This window comes from Chlorocebus sabaeus, chromosome 18, assembly GCF_047675955.1.
Source record: "Chlorocebus sabaeus isolate Y175 chromosome 18, mChlSab1.0.hap1, whole genome shotgun sequence".
NCBI classification, from domain to species: domain Eukaryota; kingdom Metazoa; phylum Chordata; class Mammalia; order Primates; family Cercopithecidae; genus Chlorocebus; species Chlorocebus sabaeus.
The window spans coordinates 64,373,984-64,395,136 of NC_132921.1; the positions used below are offsets into that span (position 1 = coordinate 64,373,984).

The following is a 21,153-nucleotide window of genomic DNA, read 5'->3' on the forward strand; positions in this document are numbered from 1 at the left end:
CATATTTATTTAGGTTTTATATTATAGAATTTTTATGATTGATACTTAGAAATAGTTAGAACTATATAATATTGTGCCATTCCATTAAACAGCTCATTTTGCATTTCCTGAGGTATGTGGGAATTGATATGTTGGGTACCTTAGAACTTTTCCCCTTTCCTAACTCTGTATAGCCTCTAAAGCAGTAGAAAGGTTTTAAAATGGGTTTTAGAAATCACTTCATACCATTTGCAAAATACCTAAAACTGCATGTGGTTCTGTGGAGCTCACTGTTGCTCTACTTTCAGAGCTCTTTTTGCAAAACATTCAGGAGTGGAATCTAGTGGAGTTATATATCAGAATGTGCTTGTAGAAAGTATCCTGAATGAGGATGTCACAGGGAAAACAACATATGCTAAAAGCCATCAGATGTAAAAAAGATTTAGATCCTTGGGATATTAGTGGAACTCTAGTAAGAAGAGCTTTGACCCACAAGTCTTTTGATATTTTAAGCTATGTTGCTGTACTTCTAACAACATACTTGGGAAGAGTCTCTTGGCATTCTTATTAAATAGTAGTTGTGTGTTCATAACCTGCTTTGTTCTTTTCCTTGTCAAGAAAAGTCACCCACATTTAAGGATCAATCTCAATGTGTTAATATAGTTAGCGCATTGGTCTTCTTGCTTCTAAAATTTCAGCACCCTCAAAATTTTAATCAAATTAGTAAAGACTTAACAGTTCCATTGTAAGAGACAACGTAGTATGAAAAACAAAGACTCTTGTGTCATTTGACCTGGTTTGGATTCTAGCCTTGCCACTTACTAATTGTGTGACATTGGTCAACTTCCTTTACTTCTCTGTGCCTCAGCTTACGTAGCCATAAAATGGGGTATTATCCCATGAGGTTTTGTGACAACTAACTGAGTTAGTACATGTAAAATCCTTAGGACAGAGCCTGGCATATGGTAAACAGTCAATAAATACAAACTATAGAAGCTGTCATTTTAGTTATTCTCATTCCTGACCTCAGACTTTTTTTTTTTTTTTTTTTTGAGACAAAGTCTTGCTCTGTTGTCCAGGCTAAAGTGCAGTGGTGCAATCTTGGCTCACTGCAACCTCTGCCTCCCAGGTTCAGATGATTCTTCTGCCTCAGCCTCCCAAGTAGCTGGGACTACGGGAACCCACCACCATGCCTGGCTATTTTTTGTATTTTTAGTAGAGACAGGGTTTCACCATGTTAACCAGTCTGGTCTGGAACTCCTGACCTCAGGTGATCTGCCCTCCTCAGCCTCCCAAAGTGCTAGGATTACGGGCGTGAGCCACTGCACCTGGCCTAGACTTCTCTGCAGCCATTCTCTTTCACCATTTTCTTGAATATATGGCATTTAAAGGATTTATAAGGAGCCAGAGAGAAGGCAAAGACCACGGTCTTTAATAGTGTGATGATAGGATTTAGCATATGACAGAAGTATTAGGTAGAAGGGAAGGTAGAACAGATGGTAGATTAGGCAAAATGGTCAGAAAAACGTCAGTTATATCAACTAGAAGAGTAGAAAGATGAAAATCTTAACTGAATTCATGAGACATTGACTCTGGTTTTTCTGTAGTTCTTAGAACGACACAAACTTTTAAATTTAACCAAATATTAGGGAAATTGTAATTTCTGGCAAAAATCTTTTTGCTGCTGGTTTTAGTCTTAGCTTTATGGATTTGGTGTCAGTAAACAATCAATTGTTATAGCTGTTAGGTACTTATACTGTTTTTTAAGTCCAGTATCAGTTCCTTGACCCACTGTAATTTCTGTCAACATCAGATACACCCCTTCAGCCTCTAGCTTCTGCTCAGTTGCTTTACTCCTTCCATTTGTTTTTTTCTGGATACAAGGATGGATGTGATAGAAGACTGGCTGTAGAAGAAAGGCAAGAACAGGCTAAAAGTACTAAACAACTAACAGTCTTGACCTGTAGCTCATGTGGTATTGGAGAGAGAAACAGAAGTAAACACAAAAAATTACATGTGGAAGCATTTCAGTTATTATTACTATGAATAAAATGTAAGAGTAATGTTGAAGGAATGGATTGCTAGAAAAAAAAGGTAGGATAATAGAGCTGATGCACATCTCCTCTAGATAAGGTGGTTGGAGAAGAGGGCCTCTTTGAGATTATATTTGAGTTGAGGCTTGAATGATCAGAAGAAAGCAGCCAAATAAAGATCTGTAAGAAGTGTGTTTCAGGTAGAAGCAGCACCAGCAAAGCAAAGACTGAAATTGTGACAGTCTTGTTTTGTTTGAAGGACAGAAAGGAGGCTGTTGTGACTGTAGCATAGTAGATAGCGGGGAGAGTAGAGGGAGACGTGAGAATTTCAGTTTGGAAATATTTGTAACTCATTTACCTGGGTACTACTCCCTCCTCCCACCCTTTTTATTTTGAAACATTTCAAGCCAGTAGACAAGATGAAAGAACTAGCACCCATATATCCTTCACCTAGATTTATCAGTTGTTAATGTTTTGTCACATTTTTGATCTGTCTACACACTTGCACACACATACTTTGCTTTTCTGAATCATTTGAAAGTACACTACTGTCAGTTTGTGACATTTCACTCCCAAATACTGTAGCATGTGTATTTTGAGAACAAGTGGATTCTCATACATAACTACAAAATCATTATTACATCTAAGAAATGTATCATTAGTGCAAAAATATTTAACGTAAGATTTTCATAAGTTTTTTTTTCTGTTGTCATGTCTGGTCTCCTTCATTCTATGATAGTTTCCCTAGCTTTTGTGTTTTTCATAATATTTTAATTTTTCTGTAGTGTTTAGGCTAGTTTTCTTGTAGAATGGTCCACAACCTGGATCTGAGTGTTTCCTCAGCGCTGTTTTTTTTCCTTTAGTATTTTATTATGAACATTTAAAAACATACAGAAAAGTTGAAATTCTACAGGAAATACCCATATACTCCCACTTAGGTTTTACCGTTGATAGTTGCTTGACTCCTTATATATCTGTCCCACCATTAGTTTATCTGGTTTTTTAATACAGTTCAAAACAAGTTGTAAATACCGGTATACTTTTTCCTAGTTTTGAAAGTGTCCGTATTATTTTCTAGGGTTCAATATTTTTAATTTTGATATAAAATTCACATATTATGCAGTTAATTGCTTATATCTGTCTTAAATTTATCTTAATTGAATTGATCTTTTATGGAGGTAAAATTTACATATCGTAAAATTGACAGTATTAAAGCATACTGTTCAGTAGTTTTGAGTTAACAAAATTGTGCAACCATTGCCACTAATTCCTTTTACAGTTCCAAAAGAAACCCTGTATTAAGTGGTAGTCACTTTCTATCTCCTTGCAACCACTAATATTCTTTTAATAGTTTTTTTTGTTTGTTTTTTTGTTTTTTGTTTTTTGGGTTTTTTTTTTTGAGACAAATCTCGCTCTGTTGTTCAGGCTGAAGTGTAGTGGTGCTATCTTGGCTCACTGCAACCTCTGCAATGAGCAGAGTCCAAGTCACTGGGACCACAGGTGCTTGTCACCACACCTGGCTAATTTTTTGTAGAGGTGGAGTCTCACTGTATTGCCCAGACTAGTCTCCAGCTCCTGAGCGCAAGCGATCCACCTGCCTCAGCCACCCAAAGTGCTGGGATTACAGGAGTGAGCCACTGCAGCCGGCCAATAGTTGTTAATCTACATTTTTAGTTGTTTTTCTAGGGATTACAACCAGCATCTTAATTTGTAACAATACAGTCTGGATTAATGCCAACGACATAGCTATAGTATACAAAAACCACTCCTGCCTAGCTTTGTTCTCCTCCCACTTGCGTGTACTATTATTTTCATATAAAGGTGATCATTACACATTATAGCCCTGTTACTAGAGTTTTATACTTACTATTTTATGTCTTGATCTTTTGAATCAGATAGGAGAAGAGTTACAAATAATGCATTTGTACTGTCTTGTCTTGTCTTGTTCGTTCGTTCGTTCTTTCTTTTTTTGAGAGAGTCTTTGCTCTGTCGCCCAGGCTGGAGTGTAATGGCACGATCTTGGCTCACTGCAGCCTCCACCTCCTGAGTTCCAGCGATTCTCCTGCCTCAGCCTCCTGGGCTGAGCTTACAGGCACATGCTGGGATTATAGGCACATGCCACTATTCCCGGCTAATTTTTGTGTTTTTAGTAGAGACGAAGTTTCACTACGTTGGCCAGTTTGGTCTTGAACTCCTGACCTCAGGTGATCCGCCCGCCTTGGCCTCCCAAAATGCTGGGATTACAGGTGTGAGCCGCTGCCCCTGGCTTGTCTTTTCCAATTATGTAATTACTGCTACCTTATTTTCTGTTTATTTCTTCATGTGTATTTGAGTTATAATACTTTCTAATATCTTGGTATTTTAGCCCAAAGGACTCTCTTGTCTAGTGGCTCCATTAGGGCAGATCTGCTAATGACGAATTACCTCACTTTTTATCTGAGAATGTCTTAATCTTTCCTTTTTTTTTTTTTTTTGAGAAAGAGTCTCGCTCTTTAGTCCAGGCTGGAGTGTGGTAGCGCAATCTCAGCTCGCTGCAACCTCTGCCTCCCTGGTTCAAGCGATTCTTTTGCCTCAGCCTCCCAAGTAGCTGGGATTACAGGTGTACACCACAATGCCCGACAAATTTTTGTATTTTTAGTAGAGTCAAGGTTTCACCATATTGGCCAGGCTGTTCTCGAACTCTTGATCTTGTGATCTGCCTGCCTCGGCCTCCCAAAGTACTGGCATTACAGGCGTGAGCCACCATACCCGACACCTTTCCATTATTTTTGAAGGCTATTTGTGCTGGGTAAAAAACTCTTGGTTGACAGTCTTTGTCTTTCAACACTTCGAATATGTTAGCTCACTACCTTCTGGCTTTATGGTTTCTGATGAGAAATTAGCTGTTAAATCTTTTTGAGGATCCCTTTTGTGTAACAGATTGCTTCTCTCACTGCTTTTGAGATTCTCTTTTTGTCTCTGGCTTTTGACAGTTTAATGCTGATGTGTCTAGGTGTGGATATGGGTTCATCCTACTTAAAGTTCATTGAGCTTCTCAGATATATAGAATAAAGTTTTTCATCAAATTTTGAGAGTTTTTTTGCCATTTTTTCCTCCAAGTATTCTTTCTCTCCTTCTATGACTCCTCTTATCCATATACTTAATGGTGTTCTCTAGTACAGGTGTGTTCTTTTTACTTCATTTTTCTTTTTGTTCCTCAAACTAAATAATTTCAATCATCCTACCTTAAAGTTTATGGATTCTTCTGCCAACTCAAATCTGTTCATGAGTCTCTTAAGTGGTTTTTTCATTTTGGTTATTGTTTCCAAATCTAGAATTTCTATTCAGTTCTTTTTTATGATTTCTAACCCAACTGATACTCTCTGTTTGGTGAAATACATTTCTTATACTTTCTTTTAGTTCATTATACATGGTTTCTGTTCTTTGAATATATTTAAAATAGCTGAACTTCTTCTGCCACAATTTCTACCAACTGTTCTTTTTCCTGTGTGTGAACCATACTTTAATATCTCTTTGCATGGCTTGTAATTTTTTATTGAGAACTGGTCATATTATAATATAATGTAGCAACTCTGGAAATCTGATACCACCCCATTCCCCAAGACTTGTTGTTGCATCTGTTCTTTGTTTATGTCGTGGCTTCCCTGAACGAATACTGTTAAGTCTGTATCCTTGTGTTACCCTTGAAGTTTCTGATTAGTTAGCTTTGTGGTCAGCTAATGATCAAACATTATCTTAAATGCCTTGAACCACTAAGTCTCCCAGCTTTTGCTGAGGGTCTCTGTGTGCATAGTGGGGTATGTTTTTAGTGTTATGTTTCAGAGTTTACAACTCTGCCTTACTTTTACTTCTTGCTTATAGTGAACCTCAAGGTAAGCTAGAGGTGAGTCATTATTAGGACCTTCTCAGTTCTTTCTTGAACATGTGTTTAGCCCTGCACGTGGGAGTGACCTTACTGATTCTAGTGAATATATTGAAGCTTTTAAAACACCCTGCAGGCCGGGCGCGGTGGCTCAAGCCTGTAATCCCAGCACTTTGGGAGGCCGAGGCGGGCGGATCACGAGGTCAGGAGATCGAGACCATCCTGGCTAACACAGTGAAGCCCTGTCTCTACTAAAAAATACAAAAAACTAGCCGGGCGAGGTGGCAGGCGCCTGTAGTCCCAGCTACTTGGGAGGCTGAGGCAGGAGAATGGCGTGAACCCAGGAGGCGGAGCTTGCAGTGAGCTGAGATCTGGCCACTGCACTCCAGCCTGGGCAAGAGAGCCAGGCTCCGCCTCAAAAAAAAAACAAAAAAACAAAAAAACAAAAAAACACCCTGCAGACCTTGCATACCCCAACTTTTCCTTGTATATTTTTGGTCAGATTCTTGTTTTCTCCAACTGTTTTCATTGCCTCAGACAGCTGTTACGATAAGCAGTTGCTGCTGATTGATTTTGATGTTTTTTTCAGACGTTCTCATTGCTTTTATCAGTGAGTAGATTCTTGGAAGTCCTTATGCCACCATTCTGGAAGTGTTCACTCATTTACTGATTTTTGACAAATACATACACTTGTGTATCTCAAACCCTTGTTAAGATATAGGATAATAAGCTGGACTCAGTGGCTCATACCTGAAATGCCAGCACTTTGGGAAGCTGAGGCAGGAAGATTGCTTGAGCCCAGGAATTTGAGACCAGCTTATGCAACATAATGAGAACCCACCTCTACAAAAAATATTTTTAAAAATTAGCCACGCGTAGTCCAGGCACGGTGGTTCACGCATGTAATGCCAGCACTTTGGGAGGCCGAGGTGGGCAGATCACCTGGGGTCAGGAGTTCAAGACCAGCCTGGCCTTCATGGCGAAACCCTGTCTCTATAGTAAAAATACAAAAATTAGCCGGGTGTGGTGGTGTGTGCTGGTAATCCTAGCTACTCGGGAGACTGAGACAGGAGAATCGCCTGAACCTGGGAGGTGGAAGATGCAGCGAGCCGAGATCGTGCCGCTGTACTCCAGCCTGGGTGACAGAGTGAGACCCCATCTCAAAAAAAAAAAAATTAGCCAGGTGTTGTCACTTGCACCTCTGTAGCCCCAGCTTCTCAGGAGGCTGAAGTGGGAGGATTGCTTGAGACCAGGAGGTCGAGGCTATAGTAATCCATGATCACACTACTGCACTCCAGCCTGGGCGACTGAGTGAGATTCTGTCTCTCAATAAAAAAGGATATATAACGTTACATAAACCTAGAAAATTCTCTCATAACTTGGGCACTATAAGAATTTCTACTTTTGAAGTTAACTTGGATATCTGGAACATAATTATAACAGTATGTGTATAATTATTTTGTAGGGGAGAGGTATGACATTAGTTAGGTCCACATACCTGGATTCAGGTATGTGTTGGATCAGTGCCACTTTTTCTGCACTTTCAACTTGCTCATCAAATAAAAGGCTCTCAACTCAGAACTGTTTTTTTGAAATATAAATAAGTAAAAATGCTATGTGACCCATGCCATATTTATTTTAAGTTGTGGAAATGGACCCCCAAAGGATTTTTCCTAATATTCCTGAAGAAAAAGCTGGTTTGTCTTCATTGGTTTTCAGCAAATTAAGATGAGCTTTTACTTTCTAATATTTGTATTTACTCGAATGTAGGGAATACGTTTGTAACATTTAAGCACCCTACTTTAATTTGGTCATTTCCATGTGTCTGGCACATTTATTCCAGAGGCTCTGATAGAGATTGGTGGCCAGTTTTGTTAGAGATGGAGCTTTCTTAATTTTGGTATTTTTTTTTCTCCTTTGTTAGGTTCAAGATAGTGAGATATATACATAGTTACTCTACCCTGGCTTCCTGGCAATCATTTAGATAGTTCCTTTTACTAATTTGATCATCTTCCCTGATTACTCTTTCTTCTTCTTCTTTTTTTTTTTTGTTTTTTGTTTTTTGGTTTTTTTGGGGACAGAGTCCCACCTCTCAGCCCCAGGCTGGAGTGCAGTGGCGTGATTTCAGCTCATTGCAACCTCTGCCTCCCAGGTTCAAGCAATCCTGCCTCAGCCACCCAAGTAGCTGAGACTATAGGTGTGCACCACCACGCCTGGCAAATTTCGTATTTTTAGTAGAGTTGAGGTTTCACTATGTTGGCCAGGCTGGTCTTGAACTCCTGACCTCAGGTGATCTACCCACCTCAGCCTCCCAAAGTGCTGGGATTATGGGCATGAGCCACTGTGCCCGGACCCCTGATACTTTTTCTTACTTGAAACACTTCTTATGTTTTGTTCCCATCAAAATTTCCCAAAGATTAAGTGTCCTCTTTCATTGTATGAAGAATATGAATTAAGATATTTTCTGAAATTTTTTTGGACTTTGATGTAAATTTATTCCTGAAGGAGCTTAATTTCCTAATTCTCCAGAGGACTGCTGTGATGTAAAACTGTTCCTTGAAATTGTATTTTTCTACTTTTATTTATGTTCATGAAGGGATATTTATATAGTCCTTGAGTGGGTATAGGAATTTTTCTAGACTCATTAACACAAGTCTGAGACTGTCTTGAAATAAATATTCTCAGCCTTACTTGCCGTGATAGAGTTGTTGCCTAGATTTGGTTTGCATGGGTCATTTGGATTGAAAAAGGGATTTATGATTGTGTGCATTTCTAACTAGTGGAGAGAATTCTTTAGTTTTGTGTGACTTGATGTATATATGTTGTGTTTTATCAGTGAGCTTCTCCCTCCTAATCTTTTGTATATTTTCCCAGAAATATTTTAAGGAAAATATCAGAAGATATTTGCAACTTATTTCCTAGAAATATTGCCATAGTAACTGAATTCTTAGAACTCATTTACCTTTTTCTTCTTAATAAACATTAGCTCATAGACTGGTTAATCATAATTCTGGGAAACAAATTGAAACATCTCACAAGTTTTGTTACGCAGTGTTTTCTTTTTCATTCAGTTCAGTCTACTTTTTTTCTTTGCAACTTGGTATTTAACCCATGGATTGTTTTAAAAGTGCGTGAATTTGTCAGTGTTCCAACAGATTTTCCTATTGTCTTTCTATTGATTTCAAGTTCAATCTTATGATAGCTAGATAATGTACTCTTAAGTGATTTCAGCTGTTTTACATTTGTTGGGTTTTATGATCCAGGATGTTATCTGTGTAGGTGAATTTTCTATGTGTCTTTGAAAAGAAGGTGTATTTTGCTCTTGTTGGGAGAAATGTTCTGAAAATGTCAGTTAGATTCTATAGGTTGATGATACTATTCATTTCTTTGTATCCTTGCAGAATTTTCTATGTGGTAGTAGCTAAGGGGTATTGAAGTCTCCAAGGATTGTTATGCCTTCTGTGCCTTCTTGGTTGACCTTTTTATTCATTATGTAGTGTTGCTCTTTGTCACTGGTTATTTTCTTTGCTTTGGAGTGTACTTTACCTGTTAATATAGCCATCCCAGCTTCTTTTCATTTGTATTTTCATGCTATATACTTTTTCATTTATTTTCTTTTAACCTACCTTCATTATTATATATGAAATGGGTTTCTTATAGACAACATATAGTTGGGTCATGTTTTATAACCACACTTACAGTTTCATTTAGCATCTTTGTATTATTACATTTAATGTAATTGAATGTATAATGAGCATTCAGATTTTGTGTTTTTGAATTTGAGATGCTCAACTTGTACTTAAATTTTGTTAAAGTCAAGCTCAAACTAGATGCTCAGCAAAACTATCTTTGGGTTTTGGGGGAAAGAGAGAGATCCTGTCGGACATACAAAATCTGAAAAAAATTCATGCAGAACAGACTCAAATTATAAAAGAATGTTTAGAAAGATCTTCAGAAAGGAAAACAATACTGGTTATTATTACATTATCCAGAAAGGAAAATAATACTGGATATTATTACATCCATAATGTAATTAAATGTAATAATACAAAGAGTGATTGTCTATTTTATTTACTCATTTATTTGTTTAATTGTTCTTTGTTCATTTCCTGGTGTCTTTTATTGACTTTGTCTGGTGTTAATATATTCACTCTAGCTTTCTTTTCATTAGTGTTAAAATGGTAAATCTTTTTCCAACCTCTTAACCTATTGTCTCTTTAAAGAGGGTTTCTTTTAGGCAATGCATATTTGTGTCTTAGTATTTAACAATCTCTGCCTTTTAATTGGAGTGTTTAGATCAGTTGCTTTTAATTGGATTATTGATGTGTTGAGATTTAAGTTTACCATCTTTGTTAATTTATTTTTTATTTTTCCTGCCTATTTTTTGTTCCCATTTTCTTTTTTTCCTGCCTTATTGCAGATTCATTGTGTGTGTGTGTGTGTGTGTGTGTGTGTATGTGTGTGAGAGAGAGCGAGAGCGAGAGAGATTCCATTTTATTTCCTTTTTGGCTTATTAACTATAGCTGTTACTTTACTGGAAACTCTAGGATTCATAGTATAACTCTTTAATTTATCACAGTCTGTATTAAGTAATACTACGCCACTTCACATATAAATACATCACAACAGTATACTTCCATTTATGCTATCTTGGTCTTTGTACTTTTGTTTTTATACATTTTACTTTGGCATCAGTGTCAAAGTACAGTATTGTTATTTAGCTTTAAATAATCATTTGCCTCTCTCCTTAATGTAAAAAGGCTTCTTCTCAACTTCCTGACCTTTCTTGCTAAACTGTACACATCTGCTCTGTGTTCCAACAGCACACTGTTCTGTCCCCCCCTTTTTTTTTTTTTTTTTTTTTTTTTTTTTTTTTTTTGAGACGGAGTCTCTCTCTGTCGCCCAGGCTGGAGTGCAGTGGCCGGATCTCGGCTCACTGCAAGCTCCGCTTCCCGGGTTTACGCCATTCTCCTGCCTCAGCCTCCCGAGTAGCTGGGACTACAGGCGCCCGCCACCTCGCCCGGCTATTTTTTTGTATTTTTTACTAGAGACGGGGTTTCACCGGGTTAGCCAGGATGGTCTTGATCTCCTGACCTCATGATCCGCCCATGTCGGCCTCCCAAAGTGGTGGGATTACAGGCTTGAGCCACCGCGCCCGGCCTGTTCTGTCCCTTTTTAAAGCAGTTCTCTTTTAAAAAATTGTGGTAAGATATAAATAACATAAAATTTATAGTTATAACCATTTTAAAGTGTATAATTCCATGGCATTAATTACAGTCACAGTCTTTTACAACTATATTTATTATGTATTCCGAAAGTTTTTTCACCCTGTACCCCCAAATTGAAGCTTTACTTATTAAACAGTAACTCCCCATTGCCCCCACTTGTAGCCCCTGGTAACCATTATTGTACTTTTTGTTTTCAATGAATTTACCTAATCAAGGTACCTCCTTTAAGTGGAAGTATACAGTATTTGTCGTTATACAGTATTTGTCATCTGTGACCTACTTCACTTAGCATAATTTTCGAGGATCATCCATGTTGTAGCATGTGTCAGAATTTCATTCCTTTTTATGGTTGAATAATTCTTCACTGTACAACCATATTATATTTTGTCTATCAGTTCGTAGATGAATGGACACAAGTTGTTTCTACCTTTTGTCTTTTGATGATGCTGCTATGAACATTTGCATGCGAAATCTGAGTCTCTGAACCAGTTTATGTTTACCCACATATTTACCATATTTACTAGAGCTTGTATTTATTCCTTTGTGTAAATCTATCTAGTATTGTTTTCCTCTCTGAGAAGATCTTTCTAAACATTCTCTTATAACTTCAGTCTGTTTTTGGTGAATTTTTTTTCAGATTTTGTATGTCTGATACGATCTCTCTCTTCCCCCAAAACCCCAAAGATAGTTTTGCTGAGCATCTAGTTTGAGCTTGACTTTAACAAAATTTAAGTACAAGTTGAGCATCTCAAATTCAAAAATACAAAATCTGAACTGCTCCAGAATCCAAAATTTTTTGAGCACCAACATGACACTTAAGGAAATGCTTATTGGAACATTTCAGATGTTGCATTTTCAGATTTGGGATGCTCAGCTGGTAAGTATAATGCGTCTATTCCAAAATTGGAAAATAAATCAGAAATCTGAAATACTTTTGGTCCCAAGCATTTTGGATAAGGGGTACTCAAACCTATATGTTAAATATGTCACTCAATTTTCTACCAACTTGTATCATTTATAAGGAGAAATCTGTTGTCAGTCTTATCTTTATATCTCAGAACATATTGTCTGTTTTTCTCTGACTTAAGATTTTTTTTTTTAATCATCAGTGTGTATGCTTTGTAGCATCGTGGTGTCTGTTTCTGTTGAAAAAGTAGTGGTGTGCGCATGTTCTCACTCATAGGTGGGAACTGAACAGTGAGATCACTTGGACTCAGGAAGGGGAACATCACACACCGGAGCCTATTATGGTGAGGGGGGAGGGGGGAGGGATTGCACTGAGAGTTATACCTGATGTAAAGGACGAGTTGATGGGTGCTGACGAGTTGATGGATGCAGCACACCAACATGGCACAAGTATACATATGTAACAAACCTGCACGTTATGCACATGTACCCTAGAACTTGAGGTATAATAAAAAAAAAAAAGTGGAAAAAAGAAAAACAAAGTAGTGATATGTTTGTGTATTGTGTGAGGTGTTTTGTATTAATGCAGGATTGTGTGGGGAGGCATTTTGTGTGTGTTATTTTGTGTCGACAGTTTGTGTGTGTTGTGTGGGGATGTGATTGTAGATGTTGAGGGGGTATTGTGAGGGAATACTCTTTTGGGTGCTTTTGTTGTTTTGTATCTCTGGTATTACAGTGTCCTACCTGCTCAATGTTGTCTTTATGTTTATTTTGATTATTTATATATGAGGATAGGACTTTTTATACCAATTAAAATGTTTTTGGTTATCTCATTCTTTGTTTCTGTTTCTTTGTTTTCTCTTAAATTTATTGTCTTCTGCTGTTTCATTTTCTTGATCCACCTTTTTTCTTTTTAATATTTTATAATTTATATCTTCTCTGATCTTGTTTGAAATTTTATCATACATATTTAGATTTCAGGATTAAAAGTATTTTCCTTCCCCCAACTTAAGGACTTCATTAGCTTTGGTCACTCTCTTCTTGAAATGACAGTTTTGTTATTGAAGGTATGTAAAGTGTGACTTTTTAGAAATTCAACGATACACACATACCACTTTTTCACCACACCAATAAATGTCTCATGTAGTACTTAAAAAAATTACTTTTGTATGTATTGTATTATGGTGACCTCTTGTATGTTAGATTGTGCTTGTAGGAACATTAGAACAAGTCTTCTGGTGGTAAATTACTTTGGTTTTTATCTATGAATTCTTTATTTTTTTCTAGTTGACAATTTTAGGTTAACAGATTTTTTTCAGGCACTACAGAGATAATATTCCTCTCTGTCTTATACTGTCACTGTGAAAGCCTGCTCATCTATTTTATCCTGTCTTATCTCTCAGCCTATTTTCTGGTTCTTCTATTTGGTTTTTGGTGTTTACAGTGATGTTGATTTCTTTTTATGTATCTTGTTTGGGCTCTTTTCGTTTTCTTGGATCTGTGAAGCCATGTCATACTGGTTCAAGCATATTTACAGCTGTTTTCCGTTCTCTGTCCCTTCTGTTTCTAGAACTACATTTAATCTTGTGTGAGATATTTTGCTTTGGTCATTTATGTCTTTTAACACCACTTTGATATTTTCAGTTTTGTTTTCTTTCTTTGTTTCCTGTGGTTACATTCTTTGCATCTTTCTGTTCTCTAATTCTCTCCAGCTTTGTCACACCCTGCTCTTTAATCTTTCCATTGAGTTTAATAGTGGTTCCAGCTTCACTTTCATTCTGTTTCTTTCTGATATTGGGGGATGATGTCCCTGGAGACTTTGCTTATATTTTGAAAGACCAGTGGTGCCTCTTCTTCAGAATGTTGTTATGGTGCAGTGTTCCCTCAGAGCTCTTCATTTATCATGATATATGGAAGTGACACTCTCCTTTGTTCTAATTACCATTATTCTTCAGACAATATTTTAGGAAGTTTTGAAGTAGCAAACAGTTTTGAAGGAAAGTTTTAGAGGCATAAGGATAATAAAAATACTTATTTAGTCCTGTTTGCTGAGAGATTTTCTGATTTAGTAGGACTGAGCCCAAGAATTTACATTTCTTAAAAATTTTCAGGTAAAGCTAGTGCATCTGGCCTGGGGACTACACTTTGAGATGAACTGGAGTGGATGTCTTGACACTGATTATTTCACCTTTCAGTTAGGGGTGTTTGCAGGCATGGTGATCATTTCATTAACACTGAATACAAGTGCAATGAAAGTTTCTTTTGACACTTAAGTAGCTTGTTTAAAATCACTGCATTAATGTAATGTTTTATTTTAGTGATCATTCAGGATATGTTCGTCCAGTACCAGTGCCACGCAGTTTAAATAGTGATATTTCCTATTTTGGTGTTGGGGGCAAGCAAGCTGTCTTCTTTGTTGGACAATCAGCCAGAGTAAGTAAAAAGATTTCTTAGAAATGAAAGTTGATCAAAATATTTTAAAGTTGACTCTGTCTAAATGCATTAACCAGTTTATTAGGAATTTAAAAAGTACTCTTTTTAATATTTAACAGATGATAAGCAAACCTGCAGATTCCCAAGACGTTCATGAGCTTGTGCTTTCTAAAGAAGATTTTGAGAAGAAGGAGAAAAATAAAGAGGCAATATATAGTGGATATATTAGAAACAGAAAGGTACAATACATTTTTAACTCATAATTATAAATTTACTCCTTTGGATAGACGGTAGGACAGAACTTAACTTGAAGGTATGAAATTTCATAGTCACCCTTTCATTTAGTCATGCTAGCAACAAAAATAGGCTTTCTCAAGCCAAAATCTTCAGAAAAGTTGTCTCATAAAGCTTACTAAGCTTTCTGTAAATTGCTTGTAGGATTGTAAACTTTTTTCCCTGGTCTGAATTTGGGTTTTAAAATCTTTGTTATATAATAAAATTATAGAGTAGAAAAACAGTAATAGGGTAATGTACTTTCAGGAAATTGGACCTCAAGAGAAATAAATGAGAGATTGCTATTACAAGTTTGCATTCAAATTCTTGTGTTAATAAGACAAAATGTTAACAAATTTGAATCTTAGTGGCAAGTAAATGGTATATTTATTGTGTATCCCTTCAACTCTGTTTGAAACATGATTTTTTTTTTTTTTCCCCCGAGATGGAGTCTCACTCTGTCGCTCAGGCTGGAGTGCAGTGGCGCAACCTCAGCTCGCTCAGCCTCCACCTCCCAGGTTCAAGAGATTCTCCTGCCTCAGCCTCTCGAGTAGCTGGGATTGTAGGATTACAGGCGCCTGCCACCACACCCACCCCACTACTTTTTTTGTATTTTTACTAGAGACAGGGTTTCACCATGTTGGCCGGGCTGGTTTTGAACTCCTGACCTCAAGTGATCCGCCCACCTCGGCCTCCCAGAGTGCTAGGATTACAGACATGAGCCACCATGCCCAGCCTGAAACATGATTTTTAATCTAAAATCTTAAAGTTAGTTTACTTATTATTTTAAGAGATGGAGTCTCACTCTGTCCCTCTAGAGTGTAGTGGTGCTATCACAGTTCGCTGCAGCCTCTAACTCCCGGACTCAGGTAATCTTCCAACCTTGGCCTCCGAAAGTGTTGGAGTTACGGGAAAATCTTTATTTTAAAGTGATTTGGGGCTGGACATGGTAGCTCAGTCCTGTAGTACCACTAGTTTGGGAAGCTGAGGTGGGAGGACTGCTTGAGCTCAGGAGTTCAAGACCAGCCTCTATAGCATAGGAGACCTTGTCTCTACTGAAAAAAAGAAAAAGAAAAAGAAAAGCCGGGTGTGCTGGTGTGCACACCTGTAGTCCCAGCTACTTGGCAGGCTGAGGTGGGAGGATCACTTGAGCCCAACTGCAAGTGAACTATGATCATGCTGCTACATTTCAGTTTGGATGATAGAGCAAGACTGTCTCAAAAACAATACAAAATATTTAAAAAGTAATTTTGAACTTTTAAAACATTGGTTTTCTGATTCTAAAATAACTTGTAAGAAACTTTATAGGAAAGCATAAGGAAGATAAAAATACTCCCAAGTCCTAGAGAAGGCTACTGAAACATTTTGGTGAATTTCCTTCTAATTCAGCTTTTTAAAATATATACTTAATAGTTTTGATCCCACATTTTAAAATTTAACACATTGAATATTTCCCCATCTTACAAATTATTTTGATACACAGCAGTTTTTAGTAGCTTTATAACATTTCCTTCAATGACTGTAACATAATTTCATGATTCTGTTGAGCATTTGGCTTATTTAAAGGATTTTACAGTAATTGTAAAGACATTGCCGTGAATATCTTTGCATAACATTTTACCTGAATTGAAAATTTTTTTCCTTAGTTTAGATTGTTATAATTTTAATAGCTGTGATAATGAATTTGAACTTTTTTTTTTGAGATGGAGTTGCACTCTGTCGCCCAGGCTGGAGTGCCATGGCATGATCTCAGCTCACCACAACCTCTGCCTCCCTGGTTGAAGCAATTCCTCCCGAGTAGCTGGGATTACAAGCTCATGTCACCACGCTCGGCTAATTTTTTTCTTTTTTTTTTCTTTTTTTTTTTTTTAGTAGAGACGAAGTTTCACCATGTTGGCCAGACTGGTCTTGAGCTCCTGACCTCAGGCAGTCCGCCCACCTCGGCCTCCCAAAGTGCTAGGATTACAGGTGTGAGCCACTACGCCCAGCCTGAATTTGAACTTTTAAAATGTTTGTGGCATGTATTTCAAAATTGCTTGTCAGAAAGGGTAAACCCCTAGTCACATACATTTCCAACCGTATGGAAGTACATGTCTGACCATTTATTTTTCAAAAGAGTGAGAAGGGGAAAGGGCAGCAAAATGTTGGCCATTTGATAAGTGAAAAAAAAAAAAAACCTTTCATTAGTTGGTGGGTTGGATTATTTTTTTTTCCATTTTATTACCCACTTTTATTTTCTCGATAACTTAATATACCTTTGTGCAGGACATGACTTTCTTTTCTTTGTTTCATTTACTTAACAAATTGCATATTTTGATATTTTTACATAACAGTATTCCATCTTGTCTTAACCACCACAAAGCCCTGTAAAATATAATGGTGGAAATATTAGTTGCCGTGATAAAACTGGTGAGAAATAGAAATTGAGAATTTAAGTGGTTTTCAAAACTGTGTGCATATTACGAAGCTTGTATAGAACTGTGTCTCCTGGAGCACCATTTCTCTGCCAGCCTTTTCTGTATTTTGTGCTTAGTTCTTCCCAACAAACATTTCATGGGTACCAACAAGTACCTGGTCCGTTTCGTTTTATGACCAGTCTTTTCCAGCCTATTTTTGTTGGCCTTGTATCTCTGACCTGTGAGCAGTTTTCAGAATGTGGGTGGAGTTGGTGGTTCTTGTTCTGTAGTCATTAGTCTTGCCTTTTCTAAAGATGTGTATTTGCTACTTATGTCAAAAGCTCTCAAATCTGTGTTTTGTGTGAAAACTTTTCTCAAGACTGAGACACTGAAACATGCTAGCTTCAATAAAGGAAACAAACCATCCTAGGCCCTTTAAACAGAAAATATCTAACAGAGGGAATCAGATGGTTACCTGATTATTGGAAGGGCCAAAGGAATGAGTTATGGGCTAAGCCTTCAAGAATGATACTAAGACTCTGAAGTTAATCCTGGAGGGATGCTGCAACATTTGCTATAATCATTCAGTTGGAGGACCACCACTGGGTCTGGAATTCAGGAACTCACTGCTGTATCTGTGATCCAAAAGTTGGAATGTTCTCACTGCCACAGTTGCTCCACGACTGGAAAATAGAATTTCTGGCCATAACTAGGGCTGCAGTGGCCTTTTGACACATTAAACCTGAAACCTGGTTACTGATCTTTCAGTGCCTTTAAGAAAAGTGCCTTCAGAAAACCTTTAAGAAACTTCAGGAAATAGCCTTTGCTTCATTTTTGGCATCCACATTTTGGCTAGTATGTCTAATTGGTGAAACCTAATTGCATCCACAACCAAACAGTATTTTTTTTTTTTCCTTCCAACCTCTGCAGCCCAAGAGAGTACAGTAGAAGGTAGTAGGAACGGGTGATGAATACCAACTGATCATGTCCAGTACACTCATTTCCAGGTTCAATTAGATGTTCTTTCTTAGGTGTTTGAGGAATAACTCACTTTTGGTACCTTTGAAGTCAAATATTGGCTGGGCACAGTGGCTCATGCCGGTAATCCTAGCACTTTGGGAGACTGAGGAGGGAGAATCTCTTGAGCCCAGGAGTTCAAGACCAGCTGGGCAACATAGAGAGACCCTGTCTCTTAAGAGAAAGAGATCAAATATTATTTGTAAACCTTTCTTATTCCCTCTTTCTCCTGTCTCCCTCTCAACTACCCTTTTCAATTAATGGCATCCACTAGCCATGCAGTTAAAGTTGATAATCCTTTTTGTTAATCATTCAGCACATTTAATTTTGTTTTTTATATTATTTTCTTTCATCTATCCTCTCTTCCACCCACTTTCCACTGCTCTAATTCAGCCATCCTGCCTTATCTTTTATCATATGTTTATCATATATCCTAAAACTACCTTATTTCCTTTATGCTCTTGAATTCATGTTCTCATTTGTCTGGAATGTTATTAATCAGTCATCTGCTGGGTGACTGTCACCCTCTTTTTACCTGTGTAGCTCTTGGTTCATATCTTCATACATAATGGCATATTGTTTTGTAATCATTTGTTTTTTCATTTCCTACTAGATGGAATTTGTAGAGCACAAAGGCACTGTCTTATTTATCTTGAACCTGTCTTCCTTAGGCCCAATTTGAGGCATAGGACTTACAGAAGATGCTTGATAAATATTTGGATAATGAATTTGCATCATTAGTAAATTCAGACTTATCTACTGACTCAAAGTGTATGAAATGTTACTTGTATATATTGTAGCTGTGATATTAGCAATTTAGTGTATAGAGATGCATTAGAATGGTTTTGAAGGGGTATGGTCTTAAAGGATTTATTATTTTTTAATCAGAAATTTTAGAATTTGATAGACAAATTCTAAAAGAGCTGTAACACTGTTTTTAGTTAAGCAAGTAATCATACATACTTATTTTAAAAAATCAACTGATTTCCTAGATAGAATAGTTTGATCTGTTTTTATTTCCACAGTTTTTAAATGTATATAGCCACATACACAGTAGATATAGTCTCCTATCACTTAAGGACAGGGATGCATTCTGAGAACTGTATCATTAGGGTATTTTGTTGCTGTGTGAACATCATAGAGTGTACTTACACAAACTTAGATGGCATAACCTACTACACACCTAGGCTATATGGTATAGGGTACTGCTCCTAATCTACAAATTTGTACAGCTTGTTACCCCAGGCAGTTGTAACAGAATGGTAAATATTTGTGTAGCTAAACATAGAAAAGGTACACTAATTTTACAATACTGTATCATCTTATGCGACCACTGCAGTCAATTGTTGACAGAAATGTTATGTGGCATGTGACTGTATACGCATACACACACATGCACACACACGCATGTGCACATACCATGTTTTTTTTGTTGTTCTTTTGTTTTTTTTTTTAAGGACATGCTTGTTGCCCAGTCTGAAGTGCAGTGGCACGATCTTGGCTCACTGCAACCTCAGCCTCCTGGGCTCAAGCGGTTCTCCTGCCTCAGCCTCCCTAGTAGCTGGAATTACAAGCACGTGCCACCACGCCTGGCTGCTTTCATATTTTAAGTAGAGATGGGGTTTTGCCTTGTTGGCCAGGCTGGTCTTGAACTCCTGACCTTAGGTGATCTGCCCGCCTCAGCCTCCCCAAGTGCTGGGATTACAGTAGTGAACTACCGCACCTGACCTGGAATTTTTTAAAACATAGACTCATACTACAAACTGAGAAGTTTGTAATTTTATCCTCAAATTCCCCTACTACCTCCTTTCCAGAGAATATTTAGATTTTCTCTGAAAGTGGACTGGTGTCCAGGATGATTTTTACCTTTAAGCACAATGTGTTTGGGCCTAGCTAGCTGTGTCCAGCCTGCCCTGTAGTTTTCTTGAACATGGAGGGCTGGACATTGGTCCGGACCAAGTTAAGTGGTAGGTCTCCCAAGCAAGGGTTCATTCCACCCTAGGGTGAGTGTCCTCAATTTTTTAAGGCATTTTAAAACTCGGTATTTGTCTTTACCTTTTCCTTTATGATTCTAAAATTGGTTTATCATTATAAGATAGGGTGCTCTTTATGCATGCTAGTTTAGCAGTCTGTGTGAAAGTTCCCTTGTCTTCACAGTGTTGTCACATACTCAGCCAGTTTGTTGTATTGGGCCAGTGTCCTCCAAAAGCTTTTCTGAAGCCTGTTTGTGAAACTCCAAGTAAATCACATTAAAATTTGATGCAATAGCTATTTGTATAATTATAATTTAGATGATTTAATCTGTTGTATTTGTGTTCACTCTTGTAGCCCTCTGATTCTGTTCACATTACAAATGATGATGAAAGATTTCTACATAATCTTATCATAGAGGAGAAGGATAAAGATAGCTTTACTGCTGTGGTTATCACAGGGGTACAACCAGAACACATACAGTACTTGAAAAATTATTTCCACCTTTGGACACGACAGTTAGCGTAAGTAATTATATTTGGTTTAGGAAATGTTGGTACTTAACATTTTTAAGACTGAAAATATTACAGATACATTGAAGCCTCTTTGGTATCCTTTTTGCTCCTATCTCATTTTCTTCCGAGTACTCTGATATTATCCAGTACTCTGATATTGGTGTTAAAACAGCTCTCTATTCTTTTATTCTGTAAGTATTTATAGATCATCTCTAGTGTACTGAGCATTATTTGAGGCACAGGATTTTGACAATACTATAAAATTAAAAATGAACTTCACAGTTTGTCAAATTGAGCACTATATCACTTCCATGACCCCGTTTTGTGCTGGTTTTCCATAGCACCTGTCATAATCTTCCATACCATATATATTTATTTTTGTCGTTAAATTCAGTGCTGTGTCTCCAATGTCTACTAGCGGAATACTTGCTACATGGTAGATGCTCAGATGTTTATTAAATGAATGAATACATCAAGCCTATTAAAATAAAAAATATATGTGTGTATGTGCCTGTATGACATTAGTGCTGAAAATAATCA

General features: G+C 37.3%; 1 protein-coding gene and 1 pseudogene across 2 annotated transcripts in view; one reads left to right on the forward strand and one right to left on the reverse strand.

Moving 5' to 3' along the window:
- Positions 1-21,153, forward strand: part of SMCHD1 (structural maintenance of chromosomes flexible hinge domain containing 1) — a 148,451-nt gene that overhangs the window by 17,905 nt on the left and 109,393 nt on the right. For both annotated transcript variants that reach the window (XM_007974511.3, XM_037982471.2), the window contains exons 6-8: positions 14,327-14,441; positions 14,561-14,680; positions 20,456-20,622. In XM_007974511.3, coding sequence (XP_007972702.3) covers positions 14,327-14,441; positions 14,561-14,680; positions 20,456-20,622 — 402 coding nt within the window. The remainder of the gene's footprint in view (positions 1-14,326; positions 14,442-14,560; positions 14,681-20,455; positions 20,623-21,153) is intronic.
- On the reverse strand, positions 19,027-19,061 carry LOC119618674 (U7 small nuclear RNA; annotated as a pseudogene).